At 40.5% G+C, this 19,931-nt stretch overlaps 2 protein-coding genes across 2 annotated transcripts; both read right to left on the reverse strand.

Moving 5' to 3' along the window:
- Positions 1-5,417: 5,417 nt before the first annotated feature.
- On the reverse strand, positions 5,418-8,761 carry rnaseh2a (ribonuclease H2, subunit A). The gene is made up of 9 exons (XM_041934059.1): positions 8,697-8,761; positions 8,260-8,391; positions 7,958-8,029; positions 7,545-7,671; positions 7,361-7,448; positions 6,713-6,850; positions 6,227-6,314; positions 5,903-6,026; positions 5,418-5,779 (listed from the first exon to the last, which is right to left on the reverse strand). Exons 2-9 carry the CDS (start codon positions 8,384-8,386, stop codon positions 5,617-5,619), a joined length of 927 nt encoding a protein of 308 aa, XP_041789993.1. The 5' UTR covers positions 8,387-8,391; positions 8,697-8,761; the 3' UTR covers positions 5,418-5,616.
- Positions 8,762-12,342: 3,581 nt separating this feature from the next.
- LOC121604842 (transcription factor Sox-10-like) lies at positions 12,343-14,672 on the reverse strand. The gene is made up of 3 exons (XM_041934468.1): positions 14,132-14,672; positions 13,468-13,739; positions 12,343-13,247 (listed from the first exon to the last, which is right to left on the reverse strand). The coding sequence occupies exons 1-3, from the start codon at positions 14,572-14,574 to the stop codon at positions 12,460-12,462; spliced, it is 1,503 nt and encodes a 500-aa protein (XP_041790402.1). The 5' UTR covers positions 14,575-14,672; the 3' UTR covers positions 12,343-12,459.
- Positions 14,673-19,931: the final 5,259 nt, after the last annotated feature.

Raw genomic sequence — 19,931 nt, forward strand, 5'->3', positions numbered from 1 at the left:
TTACAGATCCAGGTGTTTTGTCACATTTCACACAGCATACCAGCACCTGTTACATTCTTTTTATGACTATACTGCATTTTTTGATTTTGATGTTGCTCTTGAACTCTGCCGCACTGTCATAGCTTATGACACGCCTTTGTAAATCTAACACCCTCTAATGACACTGAAACCTGAATTGCATTTAAAATCAAAGACTGCTTCAAAAAAAAAATTAATAGCATGTCATTCCAGTGCAACCTAAAAGTCTTTCTCTCATGTACTGAATGTTAGAGAAAAAAATAGAGCAGCTTTCATTTTGAGGCAATAGGGACACCGTGTGGAAAGCATCTGCTATTCCAATTAAAATGAGACGCCGTATGTTGAAAATGTTAGCACACCTGAGGGAGCTCAGCAAAGACAATTGAATGTGAAGGCCAGGTACAACAGAGTGCACGGAGCCGGTTCACACTGCTGATCCACAGATAAGAAGCAGCTTTACATCACACTGCTCTGTTTGGACCAGAAGCTGTGGAATATATACGTGTGCGACACGCAGTGTAACAATTACGTGCTGACTTATTAGGAATTGAATGCTCTTTAAAGCTGAGGAAAATTTGATGTTACAGAATCACTGACAGAGCCAGCGTGAAATGCCAAGCGGAAATTTCTGCAGTTTAATGAAGAAATCCTCAAAGGTCACTCACACAGATGATGACATTTACAAAATACATTTTGCCATCTGATGCATTTAATAAGATGGTGCAGATCGTCTTTGGCTTTCTACTGAGCAGAACATAATCAGCGACATTATCTTGACATTTTAACTACAAGTTCTTTACACACATCACATCACAGTGTTTTATACTGCACAATAGTTTATGCCCGTGCAACATATTTACAAAACCTGAGTATCATGTGTTCAGTGAGTCAAATAGAGCACAGTGTTGATTTGCACACACAAGTGAGGGAGTGCATATATGACTCAAAAGAAAAAAAAAAGTTTTTTCAGAACACTTCATTATGCCACTAAAATGTATTCCTTCTAATTTTTTTTCCTGTTTTTTTCTGTTTTTTTTTTAACTGACTTTGTAGTTGAAGCATCTCATACTACCAGGACTGTCCGACCACCACACATTCATTCATGACAGCTTTCTGTGTCAGTAGTGGAAAAAAACCAGCACAATCCAATTAGCATAATTAAAGCGACGCCATGGAAAGAAACTGGGTCTACGTGTAACAGCCTCAGGGATTAGACCTGCTGACCCCATGTGACCTGGGTCATGGTGAGGAGGAGCTGTCCTTGGTGCTAAAGTCACAGCTAACAGTACAAATCGTTGTTATGCCTCTTCACAGAGGACAGCCAGGTTGTTTGTTTTCAAGTTGTCTGTACGTCCCACTCTCGTGAACACGTTATCTCAGGATCGCCTTGAGGACATTTTATTCAAACTTGGTACAAACGTTCACTTGGACTCAAGGATGGACTGATGTGATTTTGGTAGTCAAAAGTCAAAGGTTACTGGAACCTCACAAAACATGTTTTTGACCATACAGTAATTATGACTAAATTTACACAAATGTTTCATTAGATAAAATGATGCAATGACATTTTATATCCAAAAGGTCAAAGGTCACATAATGTTCTGCAGAAACACTTTTCTGTCCATTATTCATCACCATAACTCAGGAACAGAAGGCAGACTGTGACCATATTTCACATTTGCTCAGACACTGAGTTGCTGACACTAATCTTGGGCTCCACCTTAAAACTGTGCTGATTGTAGAGATCGCTGTGCTGCCGGGTTGAAGATGTGTGTGAAGCATCAACATTTTACAGTTTGTAGAAATTCATATTTGAAGCATTGTAGTCCACCCAAGTCCTCTGGACTCCTAAAAATAGTCTCTAAGTGAAGACAGCATGTTTGTCACTGGATTATTCACTGGAGTCATACATGTTAGTATAGTGATAATTTCCATTTCACCAAAAAATACACTGAATACCTTTTATTAAATTCCTTCAAAGTCTTCACTGGAAATGTTAAATGAGTCTGACAGACATGGACGTAAACGACAACTTGACTGGTTGGTGCAGGAATGAGACCGTGAAACGGTAATTTTTTAGCGCATAGATGAAATGAAAGTTTTCACACAGTATCGATCAATATCGACAGTTTCAAGGAAAACCACATGTAAAATGACACCATGAGGTTTTACAAATTAACAAAAGGAAAAGGATTTGCTAGATTAATAGTACAAATGCAAAATTGATTCCAAAAAAGTAGGAACGCTGTGTAAAACATATTAAACAGAATGTGATCATTTGCTAATGCTAATGCATTTGCTAACCCTTTTGAAATAGACTCACTTGAAAACAGTACAAAGACAATATATTTAATGTTTGACCTCATCAGCTTCAATGATTTTTGTAAATATCTGTTTATTCTGAATTCGATGCAGCAACACTTTTCCAGCAAGTTTTGACAGGAGCAACAAAAGACTGGGAAAGATGTGGAACGCTCCACAAACACCTGTTTGGATCATTCCACAGGTAAACAGGTTGATTGGTGGCAGGTGATAGCATCATGATGGGGTATGAAAGGAGCATCCTGGAAAGGCTCAGTCATTTATAATATGTATATATATACACATACATTTTGTACAGAGGATATTACTACATGGCATTGTTAGTGAACACTGTTCATATGCATATGATTGCGTGATTCAATAAAGTTAAAGCATATGATGGTTTGTGATAAGGGTGCAACTAATGTTTTTTCAATTTTTCAATCACTCATTCACTGTTTGCACAGTGATATGAAATGGAGATAAGGAGCAAATTGTCACATTTGAGAAGCTTAACCAGAACATGTTTTGCATTTTTGGGTAATAATTGGCTTCAACAATTAATTCCTTATCAAAGTTGCTGCTGATTAATTTCCTGATCGTGAACTCACTGTTTCAGCGGTAGTCTGTGTTCATATGAGGAATACCAGCCAACATTTTGTTTCTGTTTACCTCCCTTAATGTAGGGGGGGAGGGGGGGATTTTAGATTTTTAATGCTGTTGGCTAAAAGAGGAAAGATTACTTTTAACAGCTATATTAATATAACATAGATACATAATCTAGATTTGTAAAAATAAGAATTAAAGTTTTTAATGTAAAACTATTGTATGTCCTTGGCTGGAGACATTTAAAGTGTTGAATTCACAACATTTTGAACTTTCAGGTTGCGTTTTATCATCTAATCGTCTTGTGGTGTTTCTTAATCAGATGTACTCAACTGTTGTTTCATCTCAGGGATCGAACAGTACGTGAAAAACACAGAACAGACGATCCCGTCTTGGCTAATTCTACAGTGAGTCATCCTGGCAGCTATCAGTTACTCTAATCAATGGAAAAACAAACTAGCTGCCAAATATTAGAAGCTTCAACTCATGTGTACCTCGATCCTCATCGTCTGAGCTATTTCTTTTGGTTAACAAAAACACATAATTTATGCCTTTTCCTAATTATATGTTTACACACCAGACTTAAATGTTTGCAAGCTTCTACCCATCCCAAAAACTCTATTAATTCAACAGTGGAATGATGGTGGGTGATCTAATAGAATTAAAGTAGACAGTCTTAGGCTGAAATAGATCACCACCGTAGTCCTCTACTGGCATGGGTTACCTATTTTTAATCCCATTGACGCAGTAGGACACCAGGCTAGAGGGATTATCTGAGGAGCATGGGAAGTCTATAAATGGACGTAAAGGAAGGGACCAGGAAAGGAATCAGACAGAACACAACAGATCAAAGCCTGCGGCGCGTTGGTTGGGACACGGAGATCCAGACACCTGCAGCTGAGGCAGCAGAGGAACCAACGCCTAACTGGGACCAGCTTGTGGCCTTCACCTGCAGCTTCTATACGTCCAAGCAACATAAGCATGGAGTCTGTAGCCGAGACGGTGACCACCACTGCTGCCTTTGACAGAGAGACTTTCCCCAGGAAAATCCTGAGAGTAACCCCCAGAGGAGCGTCGTCTCATTTTGTGGGGAGCTCGATTGTGATCCTGTCCTCGTTTGCAGTCTCCACTTTAGCTATGAACTGTGGGAAGAGGATCCAGGAGTCTCGAAACAAACCCAACATGAACTAGTGACGGTGGACCGATGGATATGCCTTTATTTCTTATTTAACCTTTCTTAAGCTAGGCAAGTCAATGAAATATTTATTTTTCTGATGAAATAATGGACACCCCTTCTTAGCCAGCTGCCTTTTGTGTTCCCGTGGCAAAATGTGATGTGTGTTATGTCATGCAGAGAGTTTTCTGTTTGTTGTTACCGTGAAGAAAAAGCCCGGAGATTCAGAAGACGATAGATCTCTCAAGATGTGAGACAGATCAACAACAGGAGAACACTGCTGTGATTTCTGAGAAGATGAGCATTTGGCAACCATCTCCAGATCAATCTACAGGATGCCAAACAGGCTTTGTCGGGTTCCCAGAGATTACACTGTGGTATTTCAAAGAGGGGAACAGTATGCAGTAATACCTTTAAACCTCATCCTCCATTTGGCCTCATGCATGTAGTGATTAGTCTCAACATGTAAGATTTTAATACTTAAAGCATTAGAAAATCAGGAAATCGTATAAGGATTTTAGTTCAAAGTGTCTGCTGCTGGTGGGCCAGGAACAGTTAATCAAATGTGATCTTTTCCTGTCATTTATACATAAACTTTGTAAAGACAGAACATAATGAAAGCTAAAATTAGAATTAAACATTTATGTATTAGATAAGCAAGACTTCCCAGTTTTCTAAGGCTGGATACTGAACCTCCATAACTTTTGGTGCTGACTGAAATGTGTCAACCTGTCAAGCAATGAGAGCTCACTACATCTCTTTGATTTCAACAACTATTTACACTGTACTTCATTCTGTGATTTCAGTGTGTGTAGAACAATGTGTGCTGAGTGGTTTTCATTCTGCAGATGTCATATTGTAGTAGATATTTCATATTTGTCCATGTCAGCCATCAGAACATGGTTGTGTTGAGACCCATAGGTGTTCATGTGAAACACTCAGTGCTTTTCAAACCTCTGGTGTATTTTGTCCTATCACCAGCAGAGGGCAGTATTGGCATTAAAGATGGAAAAACAAACGCTTGTTGTCTTGCATTATCTTCATATTTTTGCACACTGTGGGCCCGAGAGAAACAACATTTCAATCCCTCTATATGTTCTGTACATATGGCGAAATTGACAATAAAGTTTCCTCAGGCAAAGAAAGGATCCTTGTAGTATTCACACATGGCCGGTGTCACATTAACACAGTTCGGTAGCATGTTTTGGTTTTGGTTTTTTGTCCTTGGAGCCTTACACACTTAAAAAAGAGCAATTTTGTTTCTTTTGCATGTATGATGTAGAATTTTAAAACAAAGGAAACAAAACAGGAGTTTTAAACATACTTTTTATGTGTAAATAAAAAACAGATGTAAACAGTACAAATAACGTTAGATCTGCTAGTGATACAAACATCACATTTCTGCAAAGTTTCATCAAAGTCCATCCACACCTGTGCTGAAGACTCAACTGTTTGGGCTGTATATGAAAATCTCATTGTTCCCTGAACGTGTGTGCACGTCCTCTATTGAGTTGTCTTCAGAGTGTGTCAAGGCTCTTCAGCCTCCGATCGCTGAAGAAGCGGTGTGTCTGGTGGGTCGTGTTTTGGTCTTTACCTCCAGCTGATGCACTGAAGTAGGACAACATGGACTTGTTGTTCTGCCTCTGTGCTGCCTTCTCCCCATCCACATCATCATCATCCCTGAGGACAAATTTAAGAGAACAACACTGATTTCTTTTTCTTTTTCTGATTCCTTACGTAACTCCTTAAATCCAACTCTGCTTTTATAACCATTGCTCAACATCGAGTGTGAAGGCTCTTTACCAGTGGACAGTCACACCCTTGCTGTCCATCAGGGTTTGGGCAGTGCTCCAGCTAAATCGAACAAACTGAGGGTAACCAAACACAGGGTCCAGGTACTTCAGGAGCCATGCTTTAGTCTTGGGGTCTGAAAATGCACGAAAAATATTGGTCTCAGTATCAGTTAATCCACATCCATACATCTGTAACTGTCTTTGTCTTTTTTATGTTACTAGGGACAGATTTTTAGAAAATGCATGCCTGAAACAAATGCTGATCTTATAAGTGTTTCTCAAACATGTATGTCATTATAGGAGAATTGTAATAGCTGATGATTGTTCCTGTTACCATTGGGGTATCCTGAGCCATAGTCTGTGTCCACCTCTCCTAGGTCCTCAGCAAAATTCCAGCCCTTTACAACCCGATCTCTTGCCACCTGAAAAATCAGGATAGTATCAGAGAAAATACTGATCAACCTTGTGGACACAGAGGTTTTTGGCACTGGCAAATGTCAGCTTTGTTATCCTGAATTAAGGCCACTCAAGTTATAGACCACATATTTACAAGAGGCATTGATAGGTTAGAAGTTTAAAGAAGAAAAAGGGATAAATGAGCACTTATCTACTCATCTCCCACATCTCCCACTGCAGTCTGTACTCAGCTGACTAAAGAACACTTGCTTCACTATTCTCACCACAAGATCAGCGTCTTACAATAAAGACTCAAGGAAACTTCCCAGCCCCCTGGAGGTTAAGTAATATGGAGCAAATGAATGGTAATAGTCAGAAATATGAATTATATGAGAAAGAGATCAGGTGGGTGGTGGTCACTAACCTTCGCACAGATACTGGCTGCACTGACGATGGGGAAGAGGGAGTCAGCCTTCGGCCTCACAGTCACCTCAATACCCGGGAACAGCTTCGAGAGTTTGTCCTCATACTTGTCTGCTGGACCAACAGTATCCACAAATACCTGCAGAAATCAGGGAGAGGCCAAGTTAAATAGGAAAGGGCAAAAAAGAATAAGAGAAAATGACAAAATGTTGTGTGATGTTGATGATAAAACTGTCTTAAATCGGTTGCATGTATTTCTGAATTTCAGTCACTGTACAGTACATGAAGAGCACACATTTTACAGGGGCTGCAAAATGATGGGAAATATAAAGGTTTAATTCAGAGCATGGCTACCTTATGGTCAAAATGCTATGCTTTTAAAGTAACAGGTTCAGTCTAAGAAAAATTAAGCTGTATTCAAGTTGGTGATTAATTACACTTTGATTCCCTGATGCTGAACATTTTGAATGTGTTATCAAGTTATCAGGTTCAAACCTGACCCATACCTGACACAAAACCCAGTTAGTGTGGGTCTGTTTAAAGACCCTGTACTAACTGAACAAAAAGAGTGTCAGGCCAGCACAGGAGAAAATATGACCCTGACAATAACACAAAAACATTACGTGTGCACTTTTATCTTTTTACATACCTCTTTGAGCTGTACTCCACTGTCCAAAGCATACTGTACTAGGCCAATTGCTGTATCATGGGACAGGGCGTTCAGGTTGTATTTTGTCCTAACAAAAGTAGACATATTAGGGTGTGAACACAGAGCACACTGTATGAAAAAGAGAACAAGTCTCCATGTGCACGATGTCGTATGTGTCAAATACCTCTGTAACATGCTGGTAGAGATGGTGTTTGGTGAGAGAATCTGCAGAGCCCAGCCAACATAACTTCTGGCTTCATCCAGTTTCTCAAAAAGGTTCTCTCTTTCTGCCTCTGTTAGAGTCTTTGAATCTGATAAGGGAGAGACAAAATGTGTCCGTTTGTTTGTGAAATGTAAGAATACTGAGGATGCAATGCAGAACTTTATCTCTGTGGAAAGGGGAAATGATGTATTGCTCATTCTGCTTATGTATTTGTTAAGCACTTAATCAAAGGAAAAGGTGAAATGGCTATGTTGACATTTTTTGAGGTTCTTCAGCAAAACAGGAGTAAGGGTGAGTTCAAAGCATCACACCAACAAATGCTGTGCGACATTTTTCCTGACTGCCATCTGCAGACATATGGCCAACAGGGTTACCTGCCACTTTCAAATTCTTCAGCTCCTCCTTTTTGGAAACTGGACAGAAACATATTCCATACACCATGGGCCCTGCATCACAAAACATATATGTACAGTAAATATAAACCCCATGCCATGTAACACAGTGAGTGTTAAAACAATTGAACGATGCATTCAAACCGTGGCTGACAGTAATACAAATCATCCCCATGATAAATTATGGATGACTGCAACAGAAGATGTGAGGAAGCAATCTTATTAAAACGCCGTGAAGTTTAAATCACGAAGATCTTCTTTTCAAAAATGACGTATTGGCATACCCAGCACAGGCCCCCTGCCTGCCTCGTCAATGCCCAAACAGCAGTCCTCAGTCCGGCAGATATCAGGGATCTGAGAGGCCAGTCGGCAGCTGACGGAGTTGTCTGATTCAAAGGGTCCGAGGTCCATGACAGCTGGCGAAGAGGAAAACAGACACAAACAAAACATGCATCTTAGCATTTTCAAGTTTTGCTCAACGTACAAGTCTATCTTTAGCCCTGAAACAAGGTGACGTTATCGTGTTTACTACAACTCCGGATTACCAACCATGTTAGCTACACAACTGACAGAGATGTTAGCTAGGTCATTAACGCTGCTAATACGGTTCAAACTACTCAAACTGACGTTTTAGACATGTTTAAATCAGTAAATGAAGCCGTTGCATGGAAACATCAAAATAACATATACTATCATTAATCTCAATAAAGCTCATTCTTACCTATTCAGACAGTGACTGAACTCTTCACAACTTCGTGTTGTGTTTATGTCTGCTACAGATTTGGCGCGCCAATAATTACGTCACAGGCTTCTTCTTCTTCTTCTTCTTTTCATTTTGGTACATTACCGCCACCAGTTGGTCTGGAGTGTGAAATTCGCAGCTCACCTGCAAACGCAATAAAAACCGGTAGTAACTCTTTTTATATCCATATGTATTGCTATTGATCTAATGCATAGCCTGAAATATGTTCAGAAGGTAACTTTCCATAAATAAAAGCAGCAATTGCATAATAGCCATAAGTAAAAGTGATTACAAATAGTACAAAAAGAAAATATAGAAAGAAACTGCCCCTTTCTGAGTGTTACATTATATTCTATATATCATATTATTGAATGGCTGTTAGTGATGAATTACCATGTAAAGAGCATGCTAATATTGCAGCTTGTCAAAGGGGGGTAACTTTAACTATATATATATATATATATATATATATATACACATATATAAACATATATATACACACACACATATATATATATATACACACACACACAACAGGGCAAGATGATCCTATGCTTTGTATGTGAAGTAGCAATTACTGCCATCAAATTAATATAGTGGAGTACAACATATAATATTTCCCTCTGAAATTTACAGTAATTGAAGTGAAGTCAGATGAAGAAGAAATACTCCAATAAAATAAAAAAAAATAACAAAGCACACTGAGTGAGTAAATGTACCTATTACTATACACCACTGCTAGTCCGAACAGCTGGATTGATTTCACACAAACAATTCTTATTTTTGACATACTCACTTTACAATACATTTTTATGTTGCATTTATTTATTAGGGACAGATCAAATTAATCAACATGCCATCCCTTGCCATATATGTCAAACCTTCCTACCTGCAAAGATGAAAGTGTTTCATATTAGCTAAAACTGGACACATTTGATAGAAATATTACAACAGGGACATAAAACAGACATAGGTGGATTAATCTGTTCGGGCGTCTCAGGGCAAACATGAGCAATGGGCCCCCATGATGTCAAGTCCCTTTAAATTTGACTTGATGGTGTGCTTTATGTTCCCAAAAAAACGTGACAGTAATCAAATGACCACAAGCCGAGTGACAGCCAGTTCATAAGGGCCCCTCTGCAAGAGAGCCCATATTGATGTGATGCCTGGTTTGCACAGTTGGAGATCCTGCCATGAAAGCAGATCAAAACTAAAAATGTATTTTGCTTCAACGGATGTTGATATGGTGTATTTTCAATGCTTTTTTTTTTAATTTTACATCCTTGTTGATTTTTTTGCCCAGATGACCATAGGGTTTATTTTGAATTTTCCATGTTTTTTCCATTTTCTACATTTCTTCCCTGACTGTTTTACGCAGTTCAAGGTTTATTTCTGTTTTATGATGTTTTGCCTTGTTTTGTTTTTTTTCCTATAGCCAAGGGGATAGGCTTAAAGCTGGATATATTGTTTTTCTGTTTTTCCCTCTCCCCACGTCATTATCTTGTTTCTTTCCTTGCTCCTTGATCAGTTCCCTGAGTGCCACCACTTTTCAGATTCATAAACCAAGTGCATGTTGTGTCACTTATGATGTTTCTTTAAAAGATAAGAGCTTTCCTCCAGTTTGCACTGCTCTGCTGATGGCTTGCCTTCCCTTTTCTCCTAAAATTAATTCCAGCTCTCACAACTCATTTTGTATCTTGTCACCTCATCTTTTGGCAGACATCTCCATCCCTATCATCATCTTCTTTTCTTTGTTTTGCGTCTCCGGCAAACACAAAACCAGTACAATGAACTTGACATTTTGATTCTGGCTGCACGCTGAATGGGTTTTAACAGCAGCTGAGTGTGGAGGCATGGGGAGGGAGCCTCAGGTGGAGAGTGGAGGGCAGACTGAAAGGAAAGCCATGTACAAAAGTCCAAGTGTATGCTGGTTACTGAGCTGAAATTGGCCTTGCCTCTGGCTCTTTACACCCACCCCTTCTCTCTCTTTCTGTCCCTCTCCCTCGGTGAATAGCTCTCTTTGTCTTTCTCAGTAACACGCAGTCCCCAGCCGATTAAATGTGGGGAATTAGTAGTCAATTTTAGCCTACCACACACACAAACACACTAAACAGCTTAGGTTGGTGGGGCGCTGATTGTGTTGTTATTACAGTTCACACGTCAGCAGCGTGCTTTTAATTTATTTTTTTGTTCACCCTTCACTTGTTTGTTGCTCCATGTGTTATCTCTGAACCATCACTGCTGTGTAAAGTAAGTCTCTTACACAGGATGTTTTTTTTATAAATAAATTGATTTAATAGATGACAACAATAATATTTCGACAATGCTTTTCTTGTATGGAAGCAAAATACTCAAGTGAATGTATAGCAAACACTTTACAAAACTATCCAAAATTATACAAAATGGAAGAAGCAAAGGTGTGACACACAATGCATTATTACTTACATAACAATAATAACTACATGGTAAGAGGGTCAGTATAAAATGACAAAGTATGCATCACATAATAAAGGTGAAGCCTGTGGTAATGACCATTAATCACATTGCTGAAGAGGAAGAGGGCTATTTGGGCACAATATTGGGAAAAAAACTGCAAAGACAACAAACATGCTTTTGGCCTACATGCAGTGCAGAACGTTCGTACATGTGATTCTAATCCTTAAGTAGGACCCAAAGCTGGTCAATTATCTCAAGAGATTTGGTTGAGACTTTGTACTTATAGATTTTAACTCAATTATTGGCTAAATCAGATATGAATCAGAAAAATGTTAGGCACTTAAAAAGCAAAAAAAAAAAAAAAAAAAAAACTGAAGTGGAAGTTTACTGCACTGGGATTTTGAATACAGTCAGCATTATTTTAACAGGTATCCAGAGTCAAATTTCTCCTTTGCTATTGGCACAAAATGAACAGAGCTGAGGTAAGCGACCAAGACCGAGCGATAAGCTGAAATACATCTGTAAGAGCTCTCTTTCCCTCTCTTTTTCCTATTTTTCCCCTTAAATGATTAATTCTTCAGTTCAGTGAAGTCAATGTAATGAAAAGACAGAAATCCAGAGTGTGCGACCTACAAGGAAAAAAAGGTTGCAACTATCCTTTTCTGGCCACGAAAATAACAACCCCAGGGGACATCTCGTAGAAACAAAACATGCTTTTCCCAAAGCAGTGGTGCAGATGTATTAGTGTAATATCAAATAAGTCACAATAAAGTTACACCCTAGGATATCAACAACGACAATAAACTTACTACTCATATAAAATAACACAGTAACATCAAAAAACATCTGCTTTAGTTTGGTTAATAAAATCCGATTATGTCAGTCTAACCCCGTCGTCTGTGGGTCAAATCAGAGTCACTCGTCACTGCAACAAGTGTCCACGTTCAGTGTCTCACTCTTCTCTCTCTCGTATACACACTTGCTGTACATCCCAACTTAAATCTTTATGATGGCACACATTTGTTAAGGTTTTATTTAATTTTTGATTGGCTGTTGACCCATGATTCACACTTTATGTCATGTGAGTTTGTGTTTGTGTGGCTGTTTTTAAAAAAAAAAAAAACTTTGTAAGGCCCCATGGATGCGTCTTGCATTATATTGGCTAAAAAAGTAAAAACCTCTAATATAACATCAATATGGCACGGACACACACACACACACACACACACTCACATATTTGCACACACACACACACACAGATCCACTCGCACACTTCCCATATTTCCCTCTGCTCAGCTGTTCTCCCTCAAGGTCTTGTGAGTGTGGTGTAAACAGGCTGCTCCCAGTGTGTGGGGCTGTGAGAGGGGGCCACGCTGGAGGGGTCTCCTATGGTAGTGTACAGAGGCCTCTGTGTAGGGCCCATGTAGGAGAAGGCTGAGTACAGCCCTGGGGCCTGGCTGGAGTGGGCATAGTATGCCCCAGGGGCCTGATGCTCCCCATACTCAAACTGAGCCCTGGAGGCCAGCGAGGGGAAAGCAGAGCCATAATGAGGAAGGCTGAGTGGGGTGTAGGTGACGTGGGTGCCTGAGGAGGGAGAGGACGAGGCCTCGGCGTAGTGGCTCCCGGACCCAGACTCGCTCTTGATCTGGGCCTTGGAGGGGTCAGAGGAAGATGGAGAGGCCTGAGGCTGCTGCTGCTGTTTGGAGAGCCAGGCGGAGTGCCCGCTAGCAGCAGCCAGGGCGTAGGCGTAAGACGAGGCCGAGGATCCGGCTGCGGGGGCCCCAGTTGCACTCTGTGGGTGGCCGTTTGGAGGAAGGTACTGGTCAAACTCGTTCACGTCAAATGGCTCGATGTTGGACATCACCTCGTGGCTGATCTCGCCGATGTCCATGGTGCCAAAGTCGATGTGTGGTTTAGCGCTCGATGATGACGGACCACCGGATGCCCCTTCAGCTCCCACCCCGAGGGTTCCCCTGGACCCCCCTGATCCTCCGGCCGCTCCTGCTGCCCCCTCCCTCTTGGCATCTGACAGTTTCCCAGACTGGAGCTCTGTCTTTGGGGTGGTGGGGGGTGTGGGTGGGCTGTGACCCTGGCCTAGATGAAAGAGGACAACATGGCCAGATGAACTTTGACATCAGGTACAACAAAGTTTTTTTGTGTGTCACATCACTGTTACTTTGAGGTGGGAATTATGGATAAAATTATTTGTTTGTTTGTTTTTTATGTTCCATGTTTCCTTCACGAAATATCTCTTGAAATGTCAAAATAAAAAAATAATGTTTGTGTCCAGACTCAGAACCTGTGCGCTACCTACCAGCAGGATGGTGGTGGTGATGGTGGTGGTGGTGCAGGTCACCCAGGGGAGATCCAGCCCCGCCGTTGTGCTCCAGATGCAGGGTTTTGTAGTGTGACTGGGAGTGGCTGGCCTCCCCTTCCCCCTGGCTATCGGACTCACTAGCAGTCGTTAGTTTGCCGTTTTTGCGTCTCCGGGGCTGGTACTTGTACTCCGGGTAGTCCTTCTTGTGCTGTTTCCTCAGCCTCTCCGCCTCCTCGATGAATGGCCTCTTGTCGTTCTCGTTCAGCAGCCTGGGGGGAGAAAAACAAGGAGTGATTTTAGTCTCATAAGCCGTCTGAGTTAATGTAAAAGTATTTTCTTTGCATGCGTATGAAAATTGGAGATATTATCGCATTCAACTCCGTGCGTAATGGATAAATACAGGAGAAACGCGCCATTTAGGATTTTACTTTTTAGTTAGTTTAGTACATATCAGACACCACATTAAAGAAACACAACAATGGGAATCAAGTTGGTTTCTGTTTCTATGTGTTTTCCTTATTTTTAATTACCAGCTTGAGTTTATTATTTAACATGTTCAGTACATCCCCAAGTAGCCTATCCATTACGCACAGACGACACAGGAAACGTGCCACTATATGGCCACACTGTTCTTTTACTGGGACAACCGCCCCATACAAACCTCCACAGCTTGCCCAAGGTTTTGCTGAGCTCCGCGTTGTGCAGGTGAGGGTACTGATCTGCCAGTTTCCTCCTCGCCGCTTGCGCCCACACCATAAAAGCGTTCATGGGCCTCTTTACGTGGGGTTTTGCTTTGTTGCCGTTGTTTACGCGCACCGGCATAGGAACAAGTGTCCAGTCATATCCGTCCAGCACCTGACTAACCGCCTCCCTGATACCGATCGGGAAGCGATCGTCCTCTTCCTCTGATTTGACTCCGGATCTGCCTCCATCGTCTCCGCTTCCATCCGCGACACAGAGCGCGGCCAACTGCGGCGGCGGGCCGGTCAGAGGTGAGTCCTGGCCGGGTGGCGCTCCGGGTTGAGTCGGTGACAGCGAGTGACCGTCGTCTGACCCTCCCGGACTCAGTTCCGCCTCGGACAGGCTGTGCTCCTCGCCAGACATTTTCTTTCACTTTCAGCTTTTGACAAAACAACCCTCGAATGCAAAATTTGTTTCAGAGAGAGTCCAAACTTTTCAGTGTAATTAAATCGTTTTAATTGAATAAGATGCCTGGAGTCTACGACGGTCCCAGTTATTGCAGACTGTTCTCAGGCAAAGCCATACTGCTGCGTAAAAGTGTCCAAACCCTTTCCACCGCTGGCTGGAAATCCGTTTCAGCAAGGCAGTTACACCTAAAATCATACCAAGTACAACAGAAACATTTCAGTACTAATAAAGTTCACAAATAGAGAAATTTGCCATTTTTGTTTTCCTGTAAATTGAACATGGCCCGGTTTACCATCAGGCAAAGAGATTTAGCGGACTAAATGCGACCAAATAACGACCAAGACTGCATATCTAGCTAATAATAAAATGATGACAATACTAATGCTATTTGGACGGAAGACCCGCATCCAGAAGAATAATATTCCGCCGATAGAATAATGTCATTAAAGCCAAATTAATGCTAAACCTCTTTCAATTAAAAAATACGAATACACCTAACACATAAACACCGATATCAAACATTGCTTTTTATCAATAAATTTTATATATTTTTTAAAATTACATAACTTACCAGTTTAGATGTCCAGTGGTTCAACATGGGAGTGTGTGTGGCTGACTGTAGAGCCGATGAATGGCTGCTCTGTGTGGCAACACCGGAGCTTAAAGAGCGCCTTGTGAGAAGGACTGCGAGAAAAAAAAAAGTGATTGAAAGTGGAAAACATTCCCAGAGAGGCAGCATTCCAGCACACACACAGCCCCGCCCCCCGGCACCACGCCGCGCCACGATTGGTCCGCTAATTATCCCGCTGGGCTCTGATTGGCCGTGAGCAGCACCCTGTTAATGCCAGTCTGTCCGTCGCTGCAACATTTCCAACAGAGAAGAGGTGAGATTTTACATCGGAGTGGCTTAAATGACTCTACAGTGCGGCCATTTAGAGGCAGGAGAAGGCCGGCTTTGTTGGACGTGTTGACATACTATATCAAACAAATAAACAATCATGAGGAGAGTTATTGCCTGCTGTGGTCACGTTCCGAAAAAAAAAGAAAAAAAGAATTGTAAAGTTCACCTCTGATTTAACCGGATTCAGTTTGATACAGGAAATCAAGCTCACAATTTTGAGTCACAATCATTAAAAGGCAAATAAATCTGGCAAAATTCTCGCAGACATACGTTCAGTACACACATAGCCAACTGGATCATATTTTTTAAAGAAAAGGCAAGAAAATAATTTGAAATAATTCATCAGGTATGTGGCACAGGCTATATTTGGGCTAATGCGCAATAATGTCATAAAATCAATTATAATTAATCCAGTCAATGTGTTTTCTATCCGACCAAAACTAATCTTTAAATATGTCGTAATCTTTTAAAAATAAACTAAATAAAAGTAGATAATCTCATAAACTATGGCCCACGAGCACGAGGAATTCAATCAGCAATTAATAAACTTAAAAAAAACGGAATTAGAAAAGCGCAGGTTGGCATCGGCACACAAATATTCACTCACACCAGTAATGTTTTTGTGTAATGACATCTTCTCAACACGCTCCTGTAAAGTTCTGAGAGTATTGACTGTTGTTTAAAAACTACAGACTGTGAAACCCAACAAGACCCCCCTTCATTCAGGGTCTTCAGGTTTAGTGGTGCAGCTGGTCTGTTAAAGAGGGACACTGATCTACAGCACAATGCATTTTAAAGCAAATACAACACATCGCCTCTTAAATGGTTCAATGTGTGATAATATCACACATATCTATCTATCTATCAATCTATCTATCTATCTATCTATCTATCTATCTATCTATCTATCTATCTATCTATCTATCTATCTATCTATCTATCTTACATTTCAGGTACCTCATCAGTCATGTTCAGCATTGAATTAAACGTCAATCGACGTGGGACAGTCCATTTTATAAAATGAAGATATTGTGCTTTTAAGAAAAATGATCAGAAACAAGAAGACTTTCATAAAGAAAAAAACATTTGTAATATCTGGCCAACTTATTTGTGTTTATGTTTTTCAGTGTTATATTTATTTTACCTGAAAATATGCCAACCAGTCTCTCTTTGACTTTTAGCCGCGCCCACAGTGATGATGTCACACAGATTTTTTTTTTAAAGGCTGCTTCCAACAGGTAGAGTTGTTGCAAGATTTTAGGATTAAAAGGCTATTGGGTCCATTAAATAAAATAACCAAAATTAAAAAATAATAAAGGCTTTAAAGGTCCCCCTTTCACTGAACTCACCCCTGCTGGAAGTCATTTTAGCCAACGTTTCAGAAAGAAGACCACATCAATTTTAACTTTGCTTTTAATACCATATGTGCTTCAATGCCGAATTGTTTCATTCCAGTAACACCATTATTAATTTATCAAAAGTTAAATTTAACAATTTTAATTAAGCTGTTCTCCATATAGAAACCTGTGGAAGAATTGGCCGAAATGAAGGCTGGAAACATGCAGACTGGAGATAGAAAACATTAAATCAAGTCAAACACTTTATGTTGAGGGGCACATATTCACTAGTAACTAGTTGCTAGTTTAATTAGTACAATATTGGCTCTTTATCAGTCATTATAAAGCACTCATTAATGCCTTATTCAGGGGGTTTGGGTTATTAATGGTTAGGGTTAGGTTATTAAGATCATAACAACTTCCTTACTTACTATGGATAAGCAGTAATTAGGAGGTTCTTGGGGAAGTGAAACTTAATTAATGGCCTAGTAGTTGTGCTGTAATAAGTGCTTCATAATGACTAATAAAGGGTCAATATGCAACGAATACGCATCCTAAGGGTGAATATGTGTTCCTTTATATAAAGTGTTGCCAATCAAACCACTGTAGATGGTAAAGTGGCTCGTTCACACTTACACACCCTAGAAAACCATTGTTTGTTCATTTTCTCTTGATCAGTCAGTCAACGTTCAGTTGTATTTCTTCCTATTTTTTGCGCGTAACGACTGCAGCAGTGGAACGAATTGCTTTAGTCACTTCATGCTTGTGGGCCACGATTTGTGCCGTTAAAACGCCTGATGGGGAGGAAAAGAACTGACTGAGCAGCATCTGATGCGCACCCGGGCGCGCGCGCGCACACACACACACACACACACACACAGACTCACACACACACAAACACACACACACAAGATGAATGCAACAATAACCCCTGTGTGTCCGTTGCCTCTCATGTCGAGCCTGACTCTCAGTTTTCTCCCTCTCTCTCTCCCCTCTCTCTTTGCTCTCTTTGTCTCCATCTCAGGTGAATTGTAGCCATGTGATCAAACGCCCAAGCCTCTATCCATTAACCCTCGTAAATGAAAAAATGGGGAACAAAAAGCAGTTTTGTGCTGCAAACATGGAAAAAATTGATAACAGAGAGCGATGTGTGCGTCTTTCTCCCCTTATGTCCGAGCATAGACACCAGTCGCGCACACACAGAAAATACTCTGCAGCAGACGGGACACATGGATCTCCCTGTTCCTCCCGCTCCGACACTTTTCTGTCTCTAAACACTCCACAGCACCTGGATCCGGGCCTCGGAGGTGCTGATGGTAGGGGGGCTGTGTCTGGGGATGAAGGGGATGACGGGTTGGTGGTGGGAGGGTGGGGGAACACCTTCACGCTGCACCTCACCGACCAAGCAGCAGCACTGGGATCCTGCATGAGGCCTCCGGGGCTGGCGAAGTGAGTGTCTTTGTCTGTAAGCTGCCGGCCGATACGACGGAATTGTTGGTGCTTGTTGTTTTGCAGGAAAGTGTTTTTCTTTTTTTTTAAGTGTAAAAGTCGCTTCTGCGCCATGTTCATTAAAGACCAGAGGGCTGGAGGAAACTGCGGTTTTACGGAGGGCGGTTAGTTAGTGCGGCGAGATGTTCAGGGGCCCCCAGGGAGTCTGTCAGACAGAGCAACGTGTTTTTCTTTTTTCTTTTTTTTTTTTTTCTTTTTTGATATCTGCAGACTGTGTCCTTGCTGGAAAAAAAATCCACAGCAGATTTTAATAGTATAAATTTGCCCTGAATATGTTGTCAATATCGCATTTAATCTGCAGGACACCGGGCTAAAAAAAGAGCCATATTCTATAACATACTGATATAAACTGTACATTCTGCGTCTTATTAATAACTTCAGCATAAGGCGTTAAGTGTCTATGAATAATGTGTCACAGTGACTTCGTAATACCAGTTCTGTATATTGTCTGTCTATTTTCTGTCTGTTCAACTGATTCAGTGCAGAATTGTGAAAGACTTCATCGTTATTTCACTGCTGTGGACTTTCTACGTTGCTATTTTTCAAAGTTTTATTTTACAACCAGGCGTAAAGCGGTTTAGTTTCATATTCAGTTAGTTTTTCTTTTGGTTTTATTGGTAATTACAGAAAGCTTGTCGAAAACAGATTTAGAAAATTATGTGTTTTAACCAGCATTTTTTTTTTTTATCAATATTGGAACAGGCTGAAAACAGTAATATGCAGCTTCTGTTTCTAATTTGCAGGATTAGACAATTTGTGTTCAAGCCAGAGTCCTCTGCCTTTTCTCATTATTATTTGTGCTCAAACGGCCAAATGATCAAATATTTGAGACTGAGAGAAAATAACCAAACGAAAACCTTTTGTTTCCAAAAATCCAAACTGCAGCCACATCAGCTTTTCGTTATAGTGTGTATGCGTTCATATTTATTATTCATGTTCTCACAGTGTAGCTTATTAAAACGTTTATGGAACAAACTGAAGGAAGGAGAGCGCCGTGGCCTTTAGGATATTATCCATACGAGATGCCAGATATATAATGAGGTCCTGTCCATGATTGAAACAATTCTTCTATTTTAGGCCTTCATATTAAAATGAATTAATTCTAACGAATAGAATACGAAGAAAGAGGCGGACTCCTCAGTGGTGCGTTTATTGTTAATATTTTTAAATTAATTATAAACGCGCGTCTTTCTATAGGCCCTAAAGCGCTCACGTTATATTTTTGTTGCTCGAAGACAAAAAAAGTTTGATTGATCTTTGCAGATGTAAATTTAGATAAATGCTGTGTGTGGTTTCTTGATTGTTTTATCACTTCATCCTTCTTTGGCCGCAGGTCTTCAGTTCTGCAGCCCAAAATAGTCCTAATTTCTCTCTATATTGAGATGTGCTGTGTCTCTAATTTTAAGATACTTGTCTTTAAATAAATTTCAAATGACTTCAGATTTTATATTGTTTGTATTTCTGATCAAACATTTTTTTTCCGTCTATTTGAATATAGTTCAGTGACAAAAATGTGATTAATTGAGCAAAATAATGAACTTCAAACTTGCCAGCCAGAAAATGAG

The sequence above is a fragment of the Chelmon rostratus genome, chromosome 3 (genome assembly GCF_017976325.1).
Source record: "Chelmon rostratus isolate fCheRos1 chromosome 3, fCheRos1.pri, whole genome shotgun sequence".
In the NCBI taxonomy this organism is placed as follows: domain Eukaryota; kingdom Metazoa; phylum Chordata; class Actinopteri; order Chaetodontiformes; family Chaetodontidae; genus Chelmon; species Chelmon rostratus.